Here is a 22,237-nt window from a genome sequence, read left to right as displayed (position 1 = left end):
CACGCTCCGTGCTGCCCGCCTTACGCCCCCTCTCAGTTGACCCACAGCCCACAGAGGAAGTGGCATTAGCTCCCATTTCTCAGATGAGGAAGCTGAGGTGTGGAGAGACAGGGGAGCTGCCCGCGCACGTTTCCTCATACATTTCCTCGTAGGTTCCCCTCTGTGCACTTTTCAGGGGGAAATATTGTGCACATTTCACAGATATGGACAGGAAAGGTGAGATACCATGAGGAAGTCGGGAGCCCGGTGCAGTTCCAGCCCAGCCTGTCTCCATCGCTAAGCTTTCCTTTCCTGAAGTCCGAGGACACCTAATATATGACCTAAACCTCTGTGGATGGCCCCCAAAACAAAATCAGACGGGTCATGATAACTTGGGTGGGTAGCTTCACGCCTTGAGCCTCGGTCTCTTCATCTCCAAAACGGAAATGATGCTAAGACCTGCCTTTAAGGATTAAGGCAAAGACTCAGAGAGATGACGCTGAGAGTCACTCAACCCAAGGGAGCCCTCAACACGCTGTAGCTCCAAATGATGCGATTAATCCTAATGGTTATTGATGATTTTCTAAGCTTGGCCTGGCCTCTGACATCTCTTGCTCCTTCGTTCTTCCACAAGTGGCTTCTCGGCCAGGACAGAGGGATGCCGCCGGGGGTTTCTGCCAGCTTGTTAATGACATGCCTGCCGCTGACATACTTTGTCAGGGATGGAGCTTCCAAGGGGAGCTCTGGGCAGACTGCCCTTCAGGCCCTGGGAACCTGGGCAGCCAGCTTGGCCAGAGTTAGACCAGTGGCTCTCAGCAGTTAGAATGACCTGGAAAAAAAAAATACTGATGCCTGGCCCCCACCCCACCCCCTAGAGAATCTGATTCAGCTGGTCTGGGGAGGGGCCCATGTCATGGTGGTTTTTAAAAGTTTCCCAAGTGATTTTCATGTGCAGCCAGGCTCGTGAACCCCTGAATTCAGAAAACAGAGAAAGGGGAGAATCCCCTGGCTGTCCAGTGGTTAGGACTTGGCGCTTTCACTGCCATGGGCTGGGTTCAATCCCTGGTCTGGGAACCGAGATCCCTCAAGCTGCACAGCGTGGCAAAATAATAATAATAAAAAAAATTTTAAAAACCCCAGAAAACAGAAAGGGGCACCCATGTCGGGGACCTCACGCACCTTCCCTCTCTGCATCCCCCAGTGTTTCAGGTTATTCCCATCTGACAGGAGGGGAAACCAGGGCTCTGGGCTTAGAAGCAACTCATGCACAGCCTCATGCCTCCCAGGAGGCAGACCTTGGACTGATGCGTGTGGGTCAAGTTTAAGCAGTTTGATTTCTTTCACCTCCCTCTTCTCTGCAGCCCCCAGCCCTGAGCTAATCTTTCAGCGTCCGCTCCAGAGAACTCTTCAGAGATGGAAAAAGTGTAGCTCCAGAGCTCCCCTTTCTCCCTCTTCCCCTTACAGTGGAGAAACAGGCCCAGAGAGGGATAATGACTGGGCCCAGGTCACTCGGAGAGGCAGAGGCAGGCCCGTGCCCCGACACATTCCCCGACTGCCCACTGCCCCCCCGTGGTCGGTCTGCGGTGGGGCTGCTATTGTGAGGTTACAACCATTAATTATCCCTCCTGGGGCATCTTCACTCTTCTCTAAACGACTTCAGGTAGCTGTTAGGGCCTTGGGTAGCCTCTTATCCGCCCTACAAAAGACGATGAGGAGGTGTTAATTATCCCCGTTTTATGAGTGAGGTCACAAGCCTGACCCAAGCTCCCTCAGTGGGGAGGCAGGAGAGCTGGGACTAGCACCCAGGTCTCTTCACCCAAGCCTGGGGCTCCTGCTACCCCGATGATGCTGTGTTTAAGGTAGGCTGTCCCCACTGGGCCGGAGGGGTTTGGCAACTGCAAAGGACATGTCCCTTCTCGGAGGAAATTGGGCAGTGTTGCTTTGATGATCTCAGTGCTGGTTTCACCCCTGGGTTCCTGAGCTAGTTACGGGGTGCGGGCTGGAGGGAGCCACAGCTGCCGGTCCCTGTACAAGTAACTTGGATCTCTGTGCCAGGTTTTCAAGTGCAGCTTCAAGCAACGAAGTCACATGTGAGAAGTGTTCTGAGCCGAGCAGTGAGCTGCCTAAAGAACCCAGGGAAAAGGTAAGGAGCCGCTTGGCGCGTCCTTTTCCCCAGCAGGTAGTTGTACTTGTTGGAAAAAGGGCTTTTATGATCTCCAGGGCCCAGGAAAGAATCAGAAACCTCTCATGAACTGTTAAGACATTTTTTTCCTTTAATGTTGGGACTTCTAAAGTCCCTTCCGGTATGATGGGCTGTGTGATTCCCCGTTGCAAATATAATCGTCAGGCATTTCTTTTTGTCTGTGCAAATGGGAGGAGGGACATGGCTTTCCTGTGTAAGAATGTCTGCTTTATTAAGAAATTAATGAAGATGTAAAAATGTTAATAGAAACCCCCCTCAATTTTCCCCCATTATGGTCCCTGCTTCTTTCCCCACCCTGATGTGTCACCTAGACGAAGAAAAAGGAGGAGAGTTACCATCAATTAAATTGCTTAAAACATATTTTCATTTAGTCTGTTTTCTTAAATATGTATTTATCTTGCCTGTGCTGGATCTTAGCTGTGGCACACAGCATCTTCGTTGCAGCGTGCAGACTCTTAGTTGCAGCATGCGTGCGGGATCTAGTTCCCTGACCAGGGATCGAACCTGGGTCCCCTGCATTGGGAGCATGGAGTCTTACCCAGTGGACCACCGGGGAAGTCCCCATTTAGTCTGTTTAATTTAAAAAGCTCATAAAATAACTGCTAGGTATAACGGGTTTGCGGTTGATGCTTTCTGCAGTTTCAGTTTTTGTTAAACAGCTTCACTGAGGTATAATTGACATACAGTAAACTGGACGTGTTTAAAGCATATAAGCAGGTGAGCTTTGACATCTTTGTACACCTGTTGAAACTTTCATCACAATAAAGACAGTGGGCATTTCCAGCACATGCAAGTTTCTTCTCTGTGACCCCCCAGAGCAACCACTCATCTGCTTTCAGTTACTGTAGATTCATTCGCATCTGCTAGATTGTTATATAAATGCAACCAGTGCTCTTTTCTCGGTCCGGCTTCTTTCACTCAGAATCATTATTTTGAGCTTCATCATGTGTGTCAATAGCCCATCCTTTTTATTGCCGAGTAGTACTCCGTTGTATGGGTAGCCCACAGTTGGCTTATCCATTCAGCCCTTGATGGGCATTTGGGTTGTTTCCAGTTTGGGGCCATTGCAAATAAAGCTTCTGTGAACATCTGTGGGCAAGGCTCTGTAGGGACATCTATTTTGTTTTCTCTTGGATAAATACCTAGGTGTGGAATGGCTGGATCACATAGTTTTACTTTTTAAGAAAATTATACAGAGTTTTAAACACCAGAGCTTGGTTCCAAGCCCATTTGAACCCCTCCCATCATAAACCCCTAGCAAAGGTGAACTGGCTCTGAATGACAGTGCCCACCACTCCTGGGGTGGGCGGTTAGCCCTGTTTCTATCCTTGGATCTTCTGAGTCATTTCTTTAAAAATGGTAGAGAGGGACTTCCCTGGCAGTCCAGCGGTTGAGACTCCGCACTTCCATTGCGGGGGACGCGGGTTCGATCCCTGGTCAGGGAACTAAGATCCCTTAGTTTTCCCAAAATGGAAACCCCTTATCCAGTCACTCCTCATCCCCCACCTCCAGCCCCCGGCAACCGTGAATCTGCTTTCTGTCTCTATAGACTTGCCTATTCTGGGTATTCCATATAAGTGGAATCATGTATGTGGCCTTTTGGGTCTGACTTCTTTCACTTTGCATTATGTGTTCAAGGTTCATCTATGTTATAGCATGTATCAGTGCTGCATTCTTTTTTATGGATGAATAATATTCCATTGCATGGATATACGGCTTTCTGTTTATCCATTCATCCATTGACGGACATTTGAGTTTCCAGCTTTTGGCGATTGTGAATAATGCTGCTGCGGACATTGGTGTACAAGTTTTTGTCTGAACACCTGTTTTCAGTTCTTTTGGGTATATACTCAGGAATGGAATTGGTGGGTCGTATGGTTAAATCTTTGTGTAACTTCTTGAAGTAGACCTTTTTCTAAGAGAAAAGAAAAATTTTAGATATGACTAAGCACTAATACATGAATATTATAAAAACCCAACAGAACTAAAATGTGTAGGATTAAAAGATGACGTTCTCTTCCTCATTTCTTCTTCCTACCCTCACTCCTTCACCCACAGTTTTTTTTTAAAATTAATTTATTTTATTTATTTATTTCTGGCTGCATTGGCTATTTGTTGCTGCACACAGGCTTCCTCTAGTTGTGGCAAGTGGGGGCTACTCTTTGTTGCGGTGCACGGGCCTCTCATTGTGGTGGCTTCTCTTGTTGCAGAGCACGGGCTCCAGGCGTGCGGGCGTCAGTAGTTGTGGCACGTGGGTTCAGTAGTTGTGGCTCGTGGGCTCAGTAGTTGTGGCTCACGGGCTCTAGAGCGCAGGCTCAGTAGTTGTGGCACACGGGCTTAGTTGCTCCACGGCATGTGGGATCTTCCCTGACCAGGGCTTGAACCCATGTCCCCTGCATTGGCAGGCGGATTCCTCACCACTGCACCACCAGGGAAGCCCTTCACTCCCAGTTTGATTGTTATCTTTTCTCCACTGTTTATGTACTCACGTACATATTTATACACATGTACACATGTAGTTTTTTAAAATGGTAATTTATTATAAATATATAGTTCCTCATCCTGCTTTTCTTCCACCAGCACGACATTTTGTGTGTTCTCAGACGTTAGGACATTGGGACCTGCCCCCACTTCTGTGGATCCAAGTGCCTGTGTGGTATTCAATTGTTTGAATATTTCAGAATTTATTTAGCCAGTGCCCTTCAGATGGGCATTTAGGTTGTTTCTGTGTTCTTTCGTTTCACAAACCGTGCTGTATGAACTTTCTTGTTCACATAGACTAGTGCACGTGAGCAAAGCAAGAATCCTGGGAGGAAATCGGCCAGATAAAAGGAAATGAGTGTCCTAAAATCATGAGAGATATACTGAGTTGCCCAAGAATCATGCCCATTCCATTTATCTTCTCACCAACAGTGTCTGAGAGTGGCCGTGTCTGAGAGTGGCCGTTTCACCACATCCTCACCCACACTGGCTATGTTCAGTCTGTAAGATTTTATGGTGTCTCACTGCTGTGATTTTAAAAGCAGCTATTTCAGGGCTTCCCTGGTGGCGCAGTGGTTAAGAATCCACCTGACAATGCAGGGAACATGGGTTCGAGCCCTGGTCAGGGAAGATCCCACATGCCGCGGAGCAACTAAGCCCGTGCGCCACAACCACTGAGCCTGCGCTCTAGAGCCCGCGAGTCACAACTACTGAACCCATGTGCCACAACTGCTGAAGCCCACGCACCTAGAGCCCGTGCTCTGCAACAAGAGAAGCCACCAAAATGAGAAGCCCGCGCACCGCAACGAAGAGTAGCCCCCGCTCGCCGCAACTAGAGAAAGCCTGCACGCGACAAGGAAGACCCAACGCAACCAAAAATAAATACATCAATCAATCAATCAATCAATCAAAGCAGCTATTTCAATCACCTCATCTCTTTCTTTCCATTTCAAACTGCCCCCCGACGTTTTTTTTTGTCTGCACTGCGCAACTTGTGGGATCTTAGTTCTCTGACGAGGGATCGAACCCGGGGCCCTGGCAATGGAAGGCTGGAATCCTAACCACTGAACCACCAGGGAATTCCCTCCATTTCAAACCCTTTAACTTAAATTGGATTTTTTTTTTTTTTCCACAGCAAAAGGAAGGGCATGGTGTGGACGGAGCATCTGTCCCAAGAAGCCCCTGGAAGCCTGCGACACCCCGGGAGAAATCCAGGCAGACAGAGTGGAAAGACAGTTCTGACCAAGTCCCTGGCAGCGGTTGGAGCGAAAGTGTGGTGGGGCCTCTGAGCCCTTCCGCCAGCACCCCGGATGATGACAGAAGCTTCCAGACCGTGTGGGCCACAGTGTTCGAACATCACGTGGAGAAGCACACCGTGGCTGACCTATCAGGACACTGTCCCGCAGCCATGACCCCCAGGGACACGGCCGATGTCTTGGAGCTCAGATCCAGGTTCCTTGGGTCGAGAAGCTCTTTCCCGCAAACCACATACCTGAAGAAAGAGTGGTTGGAAAATCCCGACCCAAAGAAATCTGGGCGGACCGCCTTCTCCAACGGTGAGCCCAAACAGCATCATACGTCTTCCGTCCTGGGAAGATACCCTGTGGGCGACAAGTGCAGTAATAACCCCTGCCTCAAGCTCTTGGAAAGCCTTCCCGCATCCGAGAGGGTCGAGCCCAGGTATGACATCGTGCACGCGGTCGGGGAGCGTGCGCACAGCGAGGCCATCCCCACGGCGCCCGAGGAGAAGGCTGTGACGCTCCGGAGCAGCCAGTCTCGGCTCTCACTGTCCCAGGAGGTGGCCCCTGCCGTGACCCCTGCTGACCCCGAGCGCAGGCTGGAAGGCCAGGTGGGGTCTGTCCAAAGGGCCAGTCTGATCTGGGAAGCTCGAGGGACGCGTGAGGTCAGCGGGCCAAAGCCTGAGTTCCACCGAGAGCTAAAGGACACGTCTGGAGGCAATTGTCTGTCACCCAGATGGACAGGTGGGGTGACTATCAACTGGCAGAAAGCCGCTGTGGGGGTCAGTGAAGAGAGAGGCTCGGAACCAAGCCCCGAGGCCACCTCTGCGAGGACCATCCAGGCTGCCATCCAGGAGGCCCAGCACCAGGGGATCGACGGGGCCGGAATAAAGCCAGGGGAAAGGGGTGCCCCCCAGGGGGGGCCTCTGGAGCCTCCTTCCAGGGCTAAGGGCGAGGCCTCTGACTTCCGAGCCCGGCCACAGGCAGACGTGCTACTGCAGAAGGGGCCCCTCACCGTGGCTGGCGGCCAGGGTGGAGCGAGGCCGGCCCGGGTGCCAGAGCCCGAAGCCAGGATGCGGAAGGTGAGCCCCAGCGACCAGAGGATGGAGAGGTGGAGGCGGCGGACGTTACCCCATGACGCGAAGTTCGATGAATTCAGCTTACTGGCCCCAGAGCACTCTTCCAAGGCAGAGCAGAGACAGACGGGTCATTTGACCCACACCGCAGGTGCCTTAGGAAAACTTCAACTAGCCCACGGTTGGGAGGAGCCCCAGCAGGGGAACCCGGGCGTGTCACAGGTTCTTTCAGCAGCAAAGCAAGGGTCATCTGTGGAACCCAAGGCGACCTTTTTTGCAGTGACGTATCAGATTCCCGACACTCAAAAAGCAAAGAGCATTGTTAAGCCCAGGTCCGAAAACTTGATGGAACATTCTAGAAAAATAGCCCCACCTCCATCACCTCATCTTTTAACATCTACCTTGGTTTCTCTGAACCATGAAGAGCTGCTGGAGACCATGGGCAGTAAAAACCAGGCTCCAGGCAGAGAGCATGACCGTGCAAGCTTTCCAAAGACTCCGAGGCCAGCATCTCTTGGGGAGAGGATTCTGGGTCCTCCCAGCGAGAGAATCTCCGATGACGATGCTTTATGGGTTCGTCGGGGACCGGAAGACAGCGTTGGTTTTCACAGCGACTGGAAGGACCGTGGGAACAAGACGTCCCCCCGTGGTGCTCCCAAAACACCTCCGGCTCTCAAAAGTCACCCGAAAGCCACCCATCTCCTGCTCAGAAGGAAGACGGAGGTGGTCAGCGAGACGTTCCCAGGTAAAATCAAGGATGGTTACAGGTCCAGTGTCCTCGACATTGACGTCCTGATGGCCGAGTACCAGAGACAGCCGGCCGCAGGCCCCAGGGAGGCTCAGGAGCTGGTGGGGGGACCGCCCACAGAGCCCAGAGGCTCGAATCCCGAGAGGCCTGGCCAGCAAGGCGAGGTGGATCGGAGACGGAGGAGCCTGAAGGAGGGCCCTGAAATTGAGGGGCCCCGGAAACAAGCCAGTTTTGCCGAAACAAACCCCAGTCCTACCCCCGGCTCGGGCAAGCAACTGGCAGAGACCCTGGAGGCAGCCACGAACACCAAGGTCAGCCCTCCTCTGTGGGCTCTGCCGCACTCAGCTCCTCCTGAGAAATATCCAGGGGCCTCTTCTGGCCCTGCAGGTCCCAGGAAAAAAGGCTCGGGGGTCACCGATGAGAAAAAGGCCTTCATCAGTAAACATCACAGTGCAAAGTGCCCGCATTCCCCGGCTGAGTCAAAGCCCACCACCTCCTGGGAGGATCTGGGCAGCGGGGCCACCGTGCCACCCAGGTCCTCCCCCACTGACCAGAAGAAAGGGCTCCCAAGGAAATCCCTCGGGAGGGGAGAGGAGGGCAGTGTGACCCAATGGGGCAACCACCCATGGGACTGTGGAAGGTCACTGCTGGATGTCAAGAGGGCCCACTCGGAGAAAGGCCCCCCTCTCAAAATCCGAGAGGGCCTGTTCATCATGCAGGAAGCCAGAGAGAGGAGGCAAGAGCAGCCCAAAGGGAGGCCCAGCCTCCCTAGGGAGAGTTCAGAGGCCAAAGACATCAAGACGGGGCTCTGTCAGCAGGAGTCGGGGAATCGAGACAGTCAAAAGGTGAGTACAAACCATGTTGCAGTTTTGTCAAACGTTGTTAAACATGCAGGCCAGGGGTCTCAAACTCAGAACCCACGTGGGTAGGCCAGGTGAGTATGGAAATGAGTGGAGTCAGGCTGGGTGTGAGACACTAGGGAGTGGTGGGGCTTGTGGCAAATGGAGAGCCCACGCCTTATCGGAAGGGGGCAACCGCTGCGCAGCCCCAGCTGGTTCTTGACAAGTGAGGAAGGTGGCATTGAGATGGCAGATCTGATTTATCAAGAGAACCGGAAAGATCCAGATTTTTGTCCGTAATCCCCTCCCCCCATTATGAAATGAGGACAGAGTACTAAAAAAATGCTGCTTAGTCCAAACAGAACTTGTCTGCTGGCACTATACAGCCTGTGGGCTATCAGTTTTAAACCTCTGGGCTAGAATGATCACAATAGGTGTCATTTATTGAGCACCTGCTGTATTCCAGGATGCTGCATCACGTTCATCATTGTATCCCCAGCATCCAGCATCCTGCTTGATGTTTCGTGAACATTCAAGAAGTGTTTGTTGAATGAGCGAGCTCACATGAGCCTCGGGACAGTCCACACGAGAGGGATTGTCGTGGTTTGTGTTCCTATAGAAGCAGCCCCCTGCAAGTTGTTTTAGGAGGTGACCCCCTGAGGAGCCGGTGTGGGGAGGAGAAGTGAGTCAGGGAAGGGAAGCAGGTGATGAAGGTGTGGGCACCTGAGGCTCGTTCTCACTGGAGACCCCTGGGGAGCAGCACAGCTCACCTCTGGGTGGTCCTGCCCAAGGGGGAGGGGACCTGGAGTGTTTGTTTCCTAGTTCCCCTCTGTCCTTGCCTGAGGCTGTGTCTGGGGCTTTCACCGTTCCGACTCCTCTGACCTGGCTGGGGCCGTGCTCCGTGGTGGAGAGGAAAATCCTCACGCAGCATTGGCGTGTACTTGAGTGGTGGGCAGGGCACCCACAATGTCTGCTGCAGGTATGATCACCTTGTTCAGATGGAAAAAACTGAGGCTCAGAGAGGTTCAGTAACTTATCCCAAGTCACAAAGCACCAAGTGGCATAGCCAGTGTTTGCACCTAGGTCTGGCCCGATACCCGAGCTTTCAGTGGAATGAGAGATCATGAAGGTGGGGAAGAAATCTGAGGCATGGAGTCAGCCCTCAGGAAGCTTTTGATCTCTGTGTGGAGGTGGGACACGGTGATTGACGGCCAGAAAAGGATGTGGTGCAGAGGCGCTGGAGAAGAGGCCCAGGGAGACATCCCGGAGGAGGCCCTGGCCTGAGCCCACCCTTGAGAGATGGATATGAATTCGGATGTGATGATTAGAGGAGGTGAGGGCATTCTTGGTAGGAGCGCAGCATGGGCAAAGGTTCAGAGGTGGGGAAAAAAATGGCATGCCCTGGGGCCAGTGTGGTAACTGACTACGGGGCCCTTCCTGTCACCCCCCAGCCAACCTAGAAAGGGATGTTGTGGAAATTAAGTGATAGGAGAATTCACCTAAGGTTCAGGGCATGCAAGTGGTGGAAGCAGACTTTGAACCCACGTGTCTTCCGATGACCATATTCAGGCTTGTGTTGGAATCTCTGCTCTGCCGCTCACCTGTCAGCTGTGTGCAGAGCAGGCACTTGGCCTCCCCGAGCCTCAGTTTCCCCCTCTCTGGAGTTAGGAGTTAACGGGGATTCCTTCCTTGAGGCGCTGCTACCAGGCGGAGAGGAGGTAAAGTGCCCAGCATGGGTCAGGCAGGCAGCGGGCTCCGCAGATGCGCCTCCAGGAAGGGTTTCACCTACCCCCCGCCCACCCCCCACCCCCCACCCCCCACCCCCCAGCTCCAGGCTGTTGTTATGGGGAAGCGAGAGAGAGAGGAGGCCATGGAAATGTGACACTGCATCTGTGTGCCAGCACCTGGCTGAGGGGCCCGCCGGCAGCAGGAGACTCGGGGCCTCGTGGAGGGGCCACCCCAGCCTGGCCTTGGACGCCCGCCCGGGGTGCCGAGGCCCCAGGAGCGCTCATTGTCAGGGGATCTGTTTTCTCACAAAGGGGACTGGGAAGCTTTGGAACAGCTCCCCGTTTCTCTTCTCTCCTGCCCAAAGATCTTTGGTTCTGGACCTTTAAAAAATAAATAAGAGCAAAACAGAAGTAAAAAATGTTGGTTGTTGAAAATTCAAACCTTACAAGAGTGTATAACATGTATATAAAAATGTCCCCCCGGACCCCTTTCCTTTCCCGTCCCCCAGATGCAGCCACTGTTACAGTTTTTGATCTTCTTGGAGACTTGCCTGCACTCCAGAGTGGCTTACCCATCGCATATGTATTGATTTATAATTGTTGTATTTTTCTTATTGCAAAAGTAGTGAATGCTTGGGTGCAATTTAAAATATTATTGAAACATATGGTTTAGGATGGAAAGCTCCCCCGAATGAGGACCCTCTGGTGCACTGGGACCCTCCCCTCCAGACCTGTTGGTGGTTCTCGGCCATGGGCAGCTTTGCTGCCAGGGCGCATTTGGCAAAGTTTGAGATGTTTTTTGTTGTTGTAACCAGGGAAGAGTTTGCTCCTGGCATCTACTGGGTGGAGACCAGGGGTACTCCACAACATCCTACAGCGCAGCCCCCAACACAGAGAATCATGGAGCCCCAAATGTATGTAGATCTGAGGCTGGGGCACCCTGGCCCAGACACAGATAGGTAAATGCATACTTTTCTGTGGAAACATGGCAGCATTCTTCAGAAAGTCTCACAACTTGCTTTGTTTTCTCTGTCGTGTATTTAAACTTTTTAAAAAATGTTTTGTAAAATTTTTAAAGATTACTTTCCATTTACAGTTATTACAAAATATTGGCTATATTCCCCGTGTTATACAATACATCCTCGAGCCTGTTTACACCCAATGGTTTGTACCTCCCTGCCGCCTCATGCTTGTGTTGCCCCTTCCCCCCATGCCCCACTGGTAACCATTAGTTTGTTCTCTATGTCTGTGAGTCTCCTTCTTTTTTATTATATTCACTAGTTTGTTTTGTAGTTGTAGTTTTTAGATTCCCCATATGATACCATAGAGTATCTGTCTTTCTCTCTCTGACTTATTTCACCTAGCATAATGCCCTCCAAATCCGTCCATGCCGCTGCAAATGGCAAGCTTTCGTTCTCTTTAATGGCCAGGTAATACTCCAGTGTGTGTGTGGTACACACACGCGCACCACATCTTCTTTACCCATTCACCTGTTGATGGACATTACATTCCATACCTTGGCAACTATAAATAATGCTGCTGTGATCATTGGGGTGCATGGATCTTTCTGAGTTAATTTTTTTTTCAGATATACACCCAGATAACTTGCTTTAAAACTTTAACAGAAAAAAAAGTGCATATATAATCACCTTATTATTTCTAATGGTTGCAAAGTATTTCATTATGGGACTGAGCCCAAGCTTTTTTTATCCAGACTTTTGTGGATGGACATTTGGGTTGATTTGAGTTCTAGGGCTTCATTGAGCATCTTGAGGTGCATCTCTGCTTCCTTGGGTGACGATTTCTTGATCGACAGCCAATTCTGCTCATGTGCCCCACATGGGGTGTGATTGCAATTAAAGTTATTCCTCCCTCCCTCCCTCCTTTCCTCTCTTCCCTTCGTTCTCACTCTTTCTTTCTTTTTCACTTAACATTTATCAGAACTTTGTCCCAGCCCCAATTATAGTATTTCATTTCATCAAATGATTTATTTTCATTTCAAGAGAGAATATTTTCACATGGCTCCAAAAATACTTATAAAGTAAAAATTCCCCCAGACCTCTCATTCTCCATCCCTCCCGTTTCCTCCTCATCCCGTAATCATATTCTTTTCTCCCCAAATTCTTTTAGAGTTTCTTTCCAAAAATACAAGCAAATGTGAATACGTTAAGTCTTGTTTTTCCTTCCCTTTTCCATAAAAGTGAGCATTCTCTAAGAGTGGTTGAAACTTTGGTTGCCTATGGGTAAGTCCTAAAAGACAGCAGTGCAGGGGCTTCCCCCCAGACCAATTTGGCTGAAGTCTCTGGGGTGGGGCCCGCCTTTGTCAGTTTTAAAAGCTCCCCTGGGGATTCTTGGGTGGAGGGTCAATGCTGAACCCACAGATCTGCTACCTGCCTTTTTTTTTTTTTTTGTATAAAGCCTCTTCGAGAACTTTTGCATTCAGCCCGCAGACAGCGAGCGTCCTCATTGTTTTTAACTGCTGCATAGTAGAGGTGGATGATATTTCCCACCTTTTACTATTTATAAACCAGGTACGTGCAGGTGTATCTGTGGGTTCAGAATGGCGATTGCCCTTCCATGGGGGAAAGGGGCTGTGATTTTGCAGGACTGCCAGCGTGCCGTGCAGTGGAGCTGTACCAGTTCCCATCCTCCCTAGTGATGACAGGGCCCCGTCTTCCCTCAGCCTTGCCAGCCAGCTGGGTTATCAAACTTCTGGAGCTCATGCTCCCAGTGAGTGCCCTCCATCTTGTCACTTGTGTGTGAGGCCATCTGTAGTTCCTTCCTATAACCTGCTGGCTGAAGTTCCGCCACTTTCCTTTTGGAAAAAGAATTCTTCATTAGGAAGATGAACACTTTGTACTTTCATGATTTGATTTCTTCCTGGAAACAGCCCTGGACTGCAAATGGGGCAGACCTGGCATTGGGCAGACCTAGCTTTGTGACTTACCAGCTGTGTGGCTCTGGGCACCTTGCCAGACCTCTCTGAGCCTCAGTTTCCTCACCTGTAGAATGGGAATCCTGCTTGCCTCATGGACTTGCTGGAGATTTATCACAAAGTAACATATAGTCAAGTGCCTGGCCTAGGGCCTGATGTGGAGAAGGTTTGTGGAAGTCAGAGGGATGCACTTAGGGTCAACCTTCATCTCTTCACACGTCGAATAAGTGTACGAGTCTGGTGTCAGGCCCTGTTCTGGGCACCAGGGCTGCTGGGAGGCTCAGTCCGCTGTATGAGGTTGTGCTGTCCAGTACGGCAGCCACTAGCCACGTGTGTGTCTTTCCATTTAAATTAGTTAAAATTAAGTAAGATCCAAAATTCAGTTTCTTCATCGCACTGGACACATCGAAGTGCTCAAAAGCCACAAGTGGGGCTTCCCTGATGGCGCAGAGAGTCTGCCTGCTGATGCAGGGGACATGGGTTCGTGCCCCGGTCCGGGAAGATCCCATGTGCCACGGACCGGCTAGGCCCGTGAGCCACGGCCGCTGAGCCAGTGCGTCCGGAGCCTGTGCTCCGCAACGGGAGAGGCCACAACAGTGAGGGGCACGCGTACCACAAAAAAAAAAAAAAAAAAAGCCACAAGTGGCCCATGGCCATGGTATTGCTCAGCCCAGATGGAGAGCCTCGCATAATCACAGAGTGTTCTAGCAGGCAGGGCTGGTCCAGATGGGCAAGCAGAGTGAGTGAGTGGGATCATGCAGAGAGTGGTTTAAGTTCTGGGGAGATAGAGTAACCTCCCTGTCACCCCCTTTCTCTAAGGGATGGTCTCATGGGAAGGGACTTGACAGATGCCATGTGAATGATGGGAGCACCCCAGACAGGCCAGGATCTGCGGGGAAGAGGCAGAAGCAGCGAGTGAAGATGCCCCAGCACGGAGATGAGCTGGTCCTGGGGATGCTGGAGGGACCCCAGTGGGCCCTGGGATGCTGGCCAGAGCTGCGCTGGGGAGGGGAGGAGGGCCCAGAGCGTAAGGGAGCTAGCAAAGGGTTCTGAGCTGCTGCCACCATCTGTGTCTCAGAGGGACCCCTGGCTGCCCTCTGGGTGAGGGTGGAAGCAGGGAGGCCTGTGAGGAGGCTGCCATGGTCTCCAGACAGGTGACAGGGCTTGCACCAGGGTGGTGGCTGTGGAGGGGTTAGCAGCAGTTTTTGAGGAGGTGGTAACAGCTTTACTGAGATATAAACTCATGGCCCATGCAGTTCACCCATTTAAAGTGTACAGTTAATTCAGTGGCTTTTACTATATTCACAGAGTTCCGCAACCATAATCACATTCAATTTTAAAATATCTTCTTCATCCCCCAGAAAGCCCTGTACCCGCTGACTAGTCACTTCCTGTTCTCCTAATACCCTCCGGGCCCAGGCAACCATTCATCTACTTTCTGTCTCTATAGGTTTGCCTATTCTGGACATTTCATATAAATGAAATCACACGAAGTGGTCCTTTGTGACTGACCTCTTTCACTTAGCATAAAGTTTTCAAGGTCCATCCGTATTGTAGCATATATCAGTAGTTCATTCCTTTTTATGGCCGAATAATATTCTGCAGTACAGATGCACCCCATTTTATTTATCCATTCATCGGTGATGGGCATTTGGGTTGTTTCCACTCTTTAGCTATTATGGAGGAAGGTGGTATGAACATTCCTGCACAAACTTTTGTATGCTTTCATTTCTTTGGCTATATACCTGGGAGTGGCATTGCTGGGTCACATGGTAATAACTCCAGGTTTCACCTTCGTGGGGCTGTCAGACTGTTTTCCAAAGCAGCTGCACCATTTTGCATTCCCACCAGCAGTGTATGAGAGTTCTAATTTTTCTGCATCCTAGCCAACATTTGCTATCATCTGTCTTTCTGATTCTAGCCATCCTAGTGAGTGTGAAGTGATATCTCATGGTGGTTTTTTTTAAATTGAGATATAATTGACATGTAATGTTATATCAGTTTCTGATGTACAACATGATGATTCAGTATTTGTATATATTGCAAAACGATCGTTGTGGTTTTGATTTGCATTTCCTGTTGAGCATCTTTTAACGTGCTTATTGGCCATTTGTGTACTTTTTTGGAGTAATGTCTATTCAGATCCTTTGTCCATTTTTAGATTCGTTTGTTATTTTATTATTGAGCTGTAATTATTCTTTGTACATTCTGGATACAAGTGCCTTATGAGACATAATGATCTGCAGGAATGTTCTCCCATTCTGTGGGTTGTCTTTTCACTTTTTTAAAATTAATCAATTAATTAATTAATTAACTTCTGGCTGCGTTGGGTCTTGTTGCTGCGCACGGGCTTTCTCTAGTTGCGGCGAGCAGGGGCTACCCTTCGCGATGTGCGGTCTTCTCATTTCAATGGCTTCTCTTGCTGTGGAGCACAGGCTTTTGGCGTGCGGGCTTCAGTAGTTGTGGCACACGGGCTCAGTAGTTGTGGTGCATGGGCTTAGTTGCTCCACGGCATGTGGGATCTTCCTGGACCAGGGATCGAACCTGTGTCCCCTGCATTGGCAGGCGGATTCCCGACCACTGCGCCACCAGGGAAGTCCCACTTTTCACTTTCTTAATGGTGCCCTTTGAAGCATCAAAGTCTTTCATTTTGATGTAGTCTAGCTTACTTGTCTTTTGTTGCTTGAGCTTCTGGTGTCCTATCTAAGAAACCCTTGCCTAATCCATGAAGGTCATGAAGATATAAGCCTATATTTTCTTCTAAGAGTTTTCTCCTTTTGGCTCTGACATTTAGGTCTTTGATCTATTTTGAGTCGATGTTGGTATATGATGTGAGGTTTGCAGCATGTTTTGAAGGCAGTGTCAACTTTGTTGATGGGACGGAGAGAAAGAGGAGACAGAGGGTGACCCAAGGGTCTTGGCCTACCCAGCTGGTGACAGGGACAAGATTAGAGGGGAGGAATGGAGAGGCCTGTTTTGGGCACATGAGGTCTCAGACCAGTGTGAGCAGTGACTATAGATGGTAAGTGGGCAATGGGATCTGCAAGTCTGGAGTCCCAACACAGAGAGACAGAATCCGGACTCGTCCATGTGTACACGGGATTTACTTAAGCCATGGGGTGTGATAAGAAACCCCAAGGGAGTGATGTGGAAGAGGAGGCTGCATGGCTGGCCTGGGTCACACTTTCACATGTCCCTCTGAGATGCAGGGAGCCTCAGAAGGAATAGCCAGGGAGGTCAGAGGAGAACCGGAGAGCCTCATAAGGCATCAGAAAAGAGGCTGTGAGGCAAGGGATCAGGAATCAAGCCATGCTCCTCACTCGTGCTATGTGTTCTTAAGCAGACGCCTTCCCTCTCTGGGCAGGGACAGTATGAGGTATGTAAAATCCACATTCTAGAGTCCTGTGTTTACTGGCTTGTGACTGTATCCCCTTATATATAAAAATAACAGGATTCATACCAGCACACCTACTCCGTTGTATTCATGTACCATTTCTCTGTATATGTGCACATGTGTTTGGATGCATGGAAAGATGTCTAAAATGAGGTCACCAAAGTTGCCAGTGGCAGTGATGAGGCAGGCTAACATTTACGGAGGGCTCCCCACATGCCAGGCATGGGGGAGACTAAGGTGAAGCCAACCAGGCACCCAGGTCTCACGCACGTCTGCCCCCTGGTGGCAGCACTGAGTCACACGTTTTCCATGGGCTGGTCCATCCCTGAACTGAGGACGATTATTAGGGGGTCTTTCCCCACATGGTCAAGGCTCAGAGAGGTTAAGGCACACAGCTGAGGTCACACAGTTACTAAGTGGCTGAGGCTGGGCTGAACCCAGACCTGCTGATCCTACATATTACCCCCGTTCATTGAGGTGGACTGCCTGCCATGGGATGGTGCGGGGTGGGGGATGGAGCATCTGGTGCTTTAGTTTTCTTCTTTGCCCTTTTAGGCCAGAATGGACTCTCTCGGTGTAACATATTCTTCCTGCAAATAGGGAAGCCCCAGTAAAGTCCTCTTCTTGCGTCCTGTGCCTCAGGTGCCGCCGGGGAGGGAGTTTGCCCTCCAGGACAACGAGCCGCTGCTCTGGCAGGTGATCCCTGTGGCCGCGGGCCCCCGGAGAAGCCACAGCTTCTGCAAGGACAAGAGGAGCGGGCCCTTGGTGGTGAGTGGTGCTGGCGTGGCCAGAGTGGATGCAGTTGGGAATGTCCCAGGCTGGCCCCAGGGCCTGCAGGGGACGGGGACAGGCAGGTGACTGTCCGGGAGCCTGGTGTTGTCTGGCTGTGCCGTGGTTCATGACGTGGAGGGTGTTTGGTGGCTCTGCTGGGGAAGCCTTCTCCCCTCGTGGGTTTTTGGCCCCTTGTGGAGGGGTAGCCCCTGCTGCTTGGTGTGGAGCAGTGAGGAGAACACATGCTGGGGTCCGAGCGCCCTGGGTTCAAATCCCAGCACTGTCTCCTCTCAGACTCTTTGAGCAGTTTTTATTAATTTCTATGCACCTCAGTTTGTTCACCAAGAGAACGGGGCTGTGATTCCTGCTTCTTTTGCACTGCTGGGAGGATGGAGTAGGATTGCGTGGGGCCCAGCACATGGTAATTCAGACAGTGATTGACAGTGTGGTGAAGACAGGAGGAAGGTGGAGTTAAGCTGCTTCTGGAGCCGGATCGCCTGGGTTCACATCCTAGCTGTGCATGCAGATGGGTGCCCGGCCTCAGTTTCCTCATCTGTAAAATGGGGGTAGTAATAGCATCTACTTCACAGGGCTGATGTGGGGTTCAGATAAGATAATTCGAGAAGTGTTTAGCTTGGTCCCAGGTACACGGTAAACACTTTAATAAGTGTTACGTTACCATTATTATTATCATTGTTGTTATTATTCTTGTTTTTGAGTGTCCTTTTGGCTGTCACTGAGCTCTGTCTCCTCAGCCAGCACTTCCTCCCTCTCAGCCTGTTTCCTCACTTGTGGAAGCAAGTAGGTAAATGAGGTGGCAGGACCCCAGGGGAGCCCCCTTCCCTGGAGCCTCAGTGTCCCCAGCTGGGTTCCAGGGCTTTACCACATCTGAATTTCCGTGATTTTCTTTTCTGTTTATTTTCTTTTCACTTTTGCTCCATGATCCTGGGAGATCTGAGCTCTGCATTTCCTCTCGGGCCCTGGGCCCCACGTGGGGACATCTGAGATAAGCCCTTTTTAATGAGGCAACACCAGCTCTGTGCCTGAGATCATTCTGAGTGCAAGGCTGCATGCATTTCAGTGGTTATCTGTGCCCGGTCTCACGTCTCTGAGACGTGGGCTTCTGCAGCATTGAAGCCTGAGGTCCATTCCGTCTAGCTTTATGGCCACGGGCAAGAGACTTCAGTTACCTAAACCTTGGTCTCCTCCTGTAAAATGGGTGAAGACACTGCCCCTGGCAGGCTTCTTGCTGAGACCTGATGGGAGAGTGAAAAGGCCTGACTGTGGGGCTGGGGGTGACAGCTCCCATGCGGGGACTCAGACATCGGCTGAGAAGCCCTGGAAAATTCCTCAAGTGTCCAGATCTCAGCCACCGATTTCTTTCTCACCCTTGTCTCCATTCCCTCTCAGGCACACTGACTCAGCTTATCTGATTGTGTGTGTGTGTGTGTGTGTGTGTGAGAGAGAGAGAGAGAGAGAGAGAGAGAGAGAGAGAGAGAAGACAAAGGCCATGGAGCGAAGAGCATTCAAACCCTGTCTTTTTACAGTCTCTGCTTGCTGGCCCCTCCCCTTTCTCCCTCTGTCACTGAGGAGCCTTTGTCCATGGAGTCGTCAGGTGGCTCCCTCCTTCTGGCCCCCAAGGCCCCTGCCCCATTACTGCCTGCTTGATCACCTCTCCCCCAGAGGTGGACGGGTTGGGGTACTGAGCCTGAGCAAGACAGAGCTGGGGCCCCAGACCTCAGTTCCCTGCTTTCAGGACTGACACCTGCAATTCCAGGTAGTGGCCACCAGGGGGTGATGGTGTTCAGCTCACTTTCTGATGGCTCCAAAAGCCTGTCTGGGGGGACCTCAGCATTGGGGCTCTGGAGGCTGAAAGAAGTAGGTTCAAGTTCTGACCCTGGCACTCTGTGACCTCAGGCAAGTGGTCTGATGGACCCCACTGAGCCTCAGTTTTTGCTTCTGTAAAATGAGGCTGGTCCTAAGTGGCCTCCAGAGTATTTTTGTGAGCAGTAAATGAGGTCACTCAGCCCTCAGGAGAGTAAATTCCCAGTTAATGCCTTGGCTGCGGGGATCACTGTTCCCGCCTTCCTTTTCCTCTCCTTCTCTTCCACCTCCCTTGCCCCCTCCTCCTCCTCCTCCTAACTCCCCCTCCTCCTGTCGTCTCCCTTTTTTCTCTCCTAGTCCAACTCTCTCATTATGAACGGGGAAACTGAGGCCTCGAGAGAGGGCCTGACGTAGGCAGGGCAACCCTGCAGGTGAGGCCTGGGGTCCTGAGCCCTTGGCCCTGCCAGCTGCCCCTACCCCTCTGGAGGTAGGAGGTGGTCAGTCCCGCGTTTTATACTCCGTGGTACGTTTGAGGATTCACTCACTAGTGGATAAACGCCATCCGCCATTACTCCCGTCACTGTTTTGATTGATGACTTTGTACTGTTGACTTCCAATTGAGATTCAGGTTCATCTCCCTTTTTTGAGTCTGTGCGCCAGGCCTTGTCAGTCCCCACTCCCCACTCATGTTAGGGAATATGAATCCCCTTTTGCAGAGGAGGAAACCGAGTCTCAGAGAGGTTAAGCCACTTGCCCGAGGCCACACAGTTAGCAAACGGGGGAGCTGGAATGCATACTGGGCCTGTTTCGCCTCCAGCCTTAGCCCTGGGCCCCTTCTGCCTCAGGCCTGTGCTTTTGGCCTGGGACCACTCTGCCAGCCCCTCTCTGCCCTTGGGCCTGCAGTGCCTGGGGCATCGCTCACAAGGAAACAAGACAGCCAACCAATCCCCGGGGCTGAGAATGTGATATTTGTCCAGCCTAGGGTTGGCCACCCTCCGAAGGGTGCCTGGGACGCACTGGGGCTGATGCCCTGCTGATCTGCAGAGCCCTGCCCACCCCCAGCTGGTCAGACCCTGAGCATGAGGTCAGACCGGTTCCACCCGGCCGCTTCATAGAGGCGGCAAACGAGTGAGTTTAGCACTCAGCGCCTCTCTTTTTTTCCGCTGTAAAGTGGTGGATTGCAGGAATAACAGTGCCCACCACAGTGCTTACTGGGTGGCGTAGATACTAGTTTATCCCCATTTTACAGGTGGGAAAACTGAGGCTCAGAGCCAGTAAGTGCCTCTCCCAAGGTCTGAGTCCACCTCATCGTGTGGTAGGAGATGGGGCTGAAAAGAGATGATGCTTATAAAGCGCTGATGGAGAGTAACTGCCTGATAAATGTTACTGTGTTTTTGTTTGGGTTTTTTTTTAAATAAATTTACTTATTTTTGGCTGCGTTGGGTCTTTGTTGCTACACGTAGGCTTTCTCTAGTTGCGGGGAGCGGGGGCTGCTCTTCGTTGCGGTACGCGGGCTTCTCATTGCGGTGGCTTCTCTTGTTGTGGAGCATGGGCTCTAGGCGCGCGGGCTTCAGTAGTTGTGACACACAGGCTCAGTAGTTGTGGCTCGCGGGCTCTAGAGCGCAGGGTCAGTAGTTGTGGCGCACGGGCTTAGTTGCTCCGCGGCATGTGGGATCTTCCCGGACCAGGGCTCGATCCCGTGTCCCCTGCATTGTCAGGCGGATTCTTAACTGCTGCGCCACCACGGAAGTCCCACTGTGTTGTTAATTATGATTTGCTGTCAGCTGTTTTTTTCCTCTATATTCTCTCAAAGAGCTGCTGATGGAACGGGAAGTTGTCCCCTCTCTTAGGAGTTTTTTTGCCGTTGAGGAAACGGAGGGCAGGGGAGGGGAGGTGTTCTGTCCGGGGGGTCCCACGGCAGCCAGGCTGGGCTGGGACTGGAGTTCTGAGTCCCTGGCCGGTGCTCTCTGCTCTCTCTGCTCCCCCGCTCCTTTCAGGGCCGTCCTTAGGACCTCCGGTCTGTGTGGCGGGTCCTAGTCCTGCGCCCAGCCTTCTCCCTCCCCCATCCAGGGGTGATGGTGGATGGGCACACCCTCTTTTCCTCGTAAAGTGAGCCTTTGGCTTGCACTCGTGCTGGGATCGTAAAACACGGTGACTCAGTCGTGGACCACGACCTTGGGTCATGGTTCACCCCAGAGGCCCCTCCCGTGACCGTGAAGGCACAGATTCACTGGCTCTGGGGCTTCCCTGCGATGTGGCAGATGGGCCTCTGGTAACCTCAAGAATGTTCTCCCAAATCCCCAAACCCGTCAGTCAGCATTTGGTGGCTCATCTAGTGACGAGTTCACCCCCTCGTGGGCCTACTTTGTGCCAGGCCCTGAGTGAGGGGGCCCTGGAGAGTCTCTCACTCAGTTTCCTCGGGTCCACAGTCCAGGCGGGCCTGTGGCCCGGGAGGGCATAGTTAGGTGAAGGCGGGCGCTCAGGAAGTAAGGACAACGCATGCAAAGGCATGGAGGTGAGGTGAAGCGAGAGGCGTGTCGGGGGGTCAGTGACCAGTCCAGTTGGGCTGAGATGGAACATTTCGGGGGTTCAGTCTTTCTTTTCTTTTTTTTTTGCGTTACCCGGGCCTCTCACTGTTGTGGCCTCTCCCGTTGCGGAGCACAGGCTCCGGACGCGCAGGCTCAGCGCCATGGCTCACGGGCCCAGCCGCTCCGCGGCATGTGGGATCCTCCCGGACTGGGACACGAACCCGTGTCCCCTGTATCGGCAGCCGGACTCTCAACCACTGCGCCACCAGGGAAGCCCCCCAGTCTTTCTTTTGACAAATGTTTATCTGCATGTTACGAATAAGACACAGGTGGATAAGAAGGTAAGTAAATACCTGCCGTGGGTTCTAATGGCTCCGGTTCACTGAGCCCTTACTGTGTGTGCCAGGCGCCCTGTCGCGTGCTTCACCTGCATTCCCTCATTCAATTTGCTCATGGTTCCTAGCCCCCCCCCAAAATTAGGCCCAAAATTAGGG

The 22,237-nt window shown here is 51.7% G+C and overlaps 1 protein-coding gene across 6 annotated transcripts in view; it reads left to right on the top strand.

The window, feature by feature from the left end:
* Window positions 1-22,237, top strand: part of KIAA1671 — a 185,290-nt gene that overhangs the window by 57,113 nt on the left and 105,940 nt on the right. For all 6 annotated transcript variants that reach the window (XR_013831448.1, XM_079943577.1, XM_079943578.1 and 3 more), the window contains 3 exons: window positions 2,035-2,122; window positions 5,799-8,570; window positions 17,263-17,388. Coding sequence is in view for 5 of the 6 variants with exons in the window: in XM_079943577.1 (XP_079799703.1) it covers window positions 2,035-2,122; window positions 5,799-8,570; window positions 17,263-17,388 (2,986 nt within the window). In the remaining variant the exon portion in view is untranslated. The remainder of the gene's footprint in view (window positions 1-2,034; window positions 2,123-5,798; window positions 8,571-17,262; window positions 17,389-22,237) is intronic.

This window comes from Stenella coeruleoalba (assembly GCF_951394435.1).
Source record: "Stenella coeruleoalba genome assembly, chromosome: 14".
NCBI lineage: Eukaryota > Metazoa > Chordata > Mammalia > Artiodactyla > Delphinidae > Stenella > Stenella coeruleoalba.
Note: the sequence above shows the minus strand (reverse complement) of the source record. Positions and strands in the feature narration are given on the sequence as shown.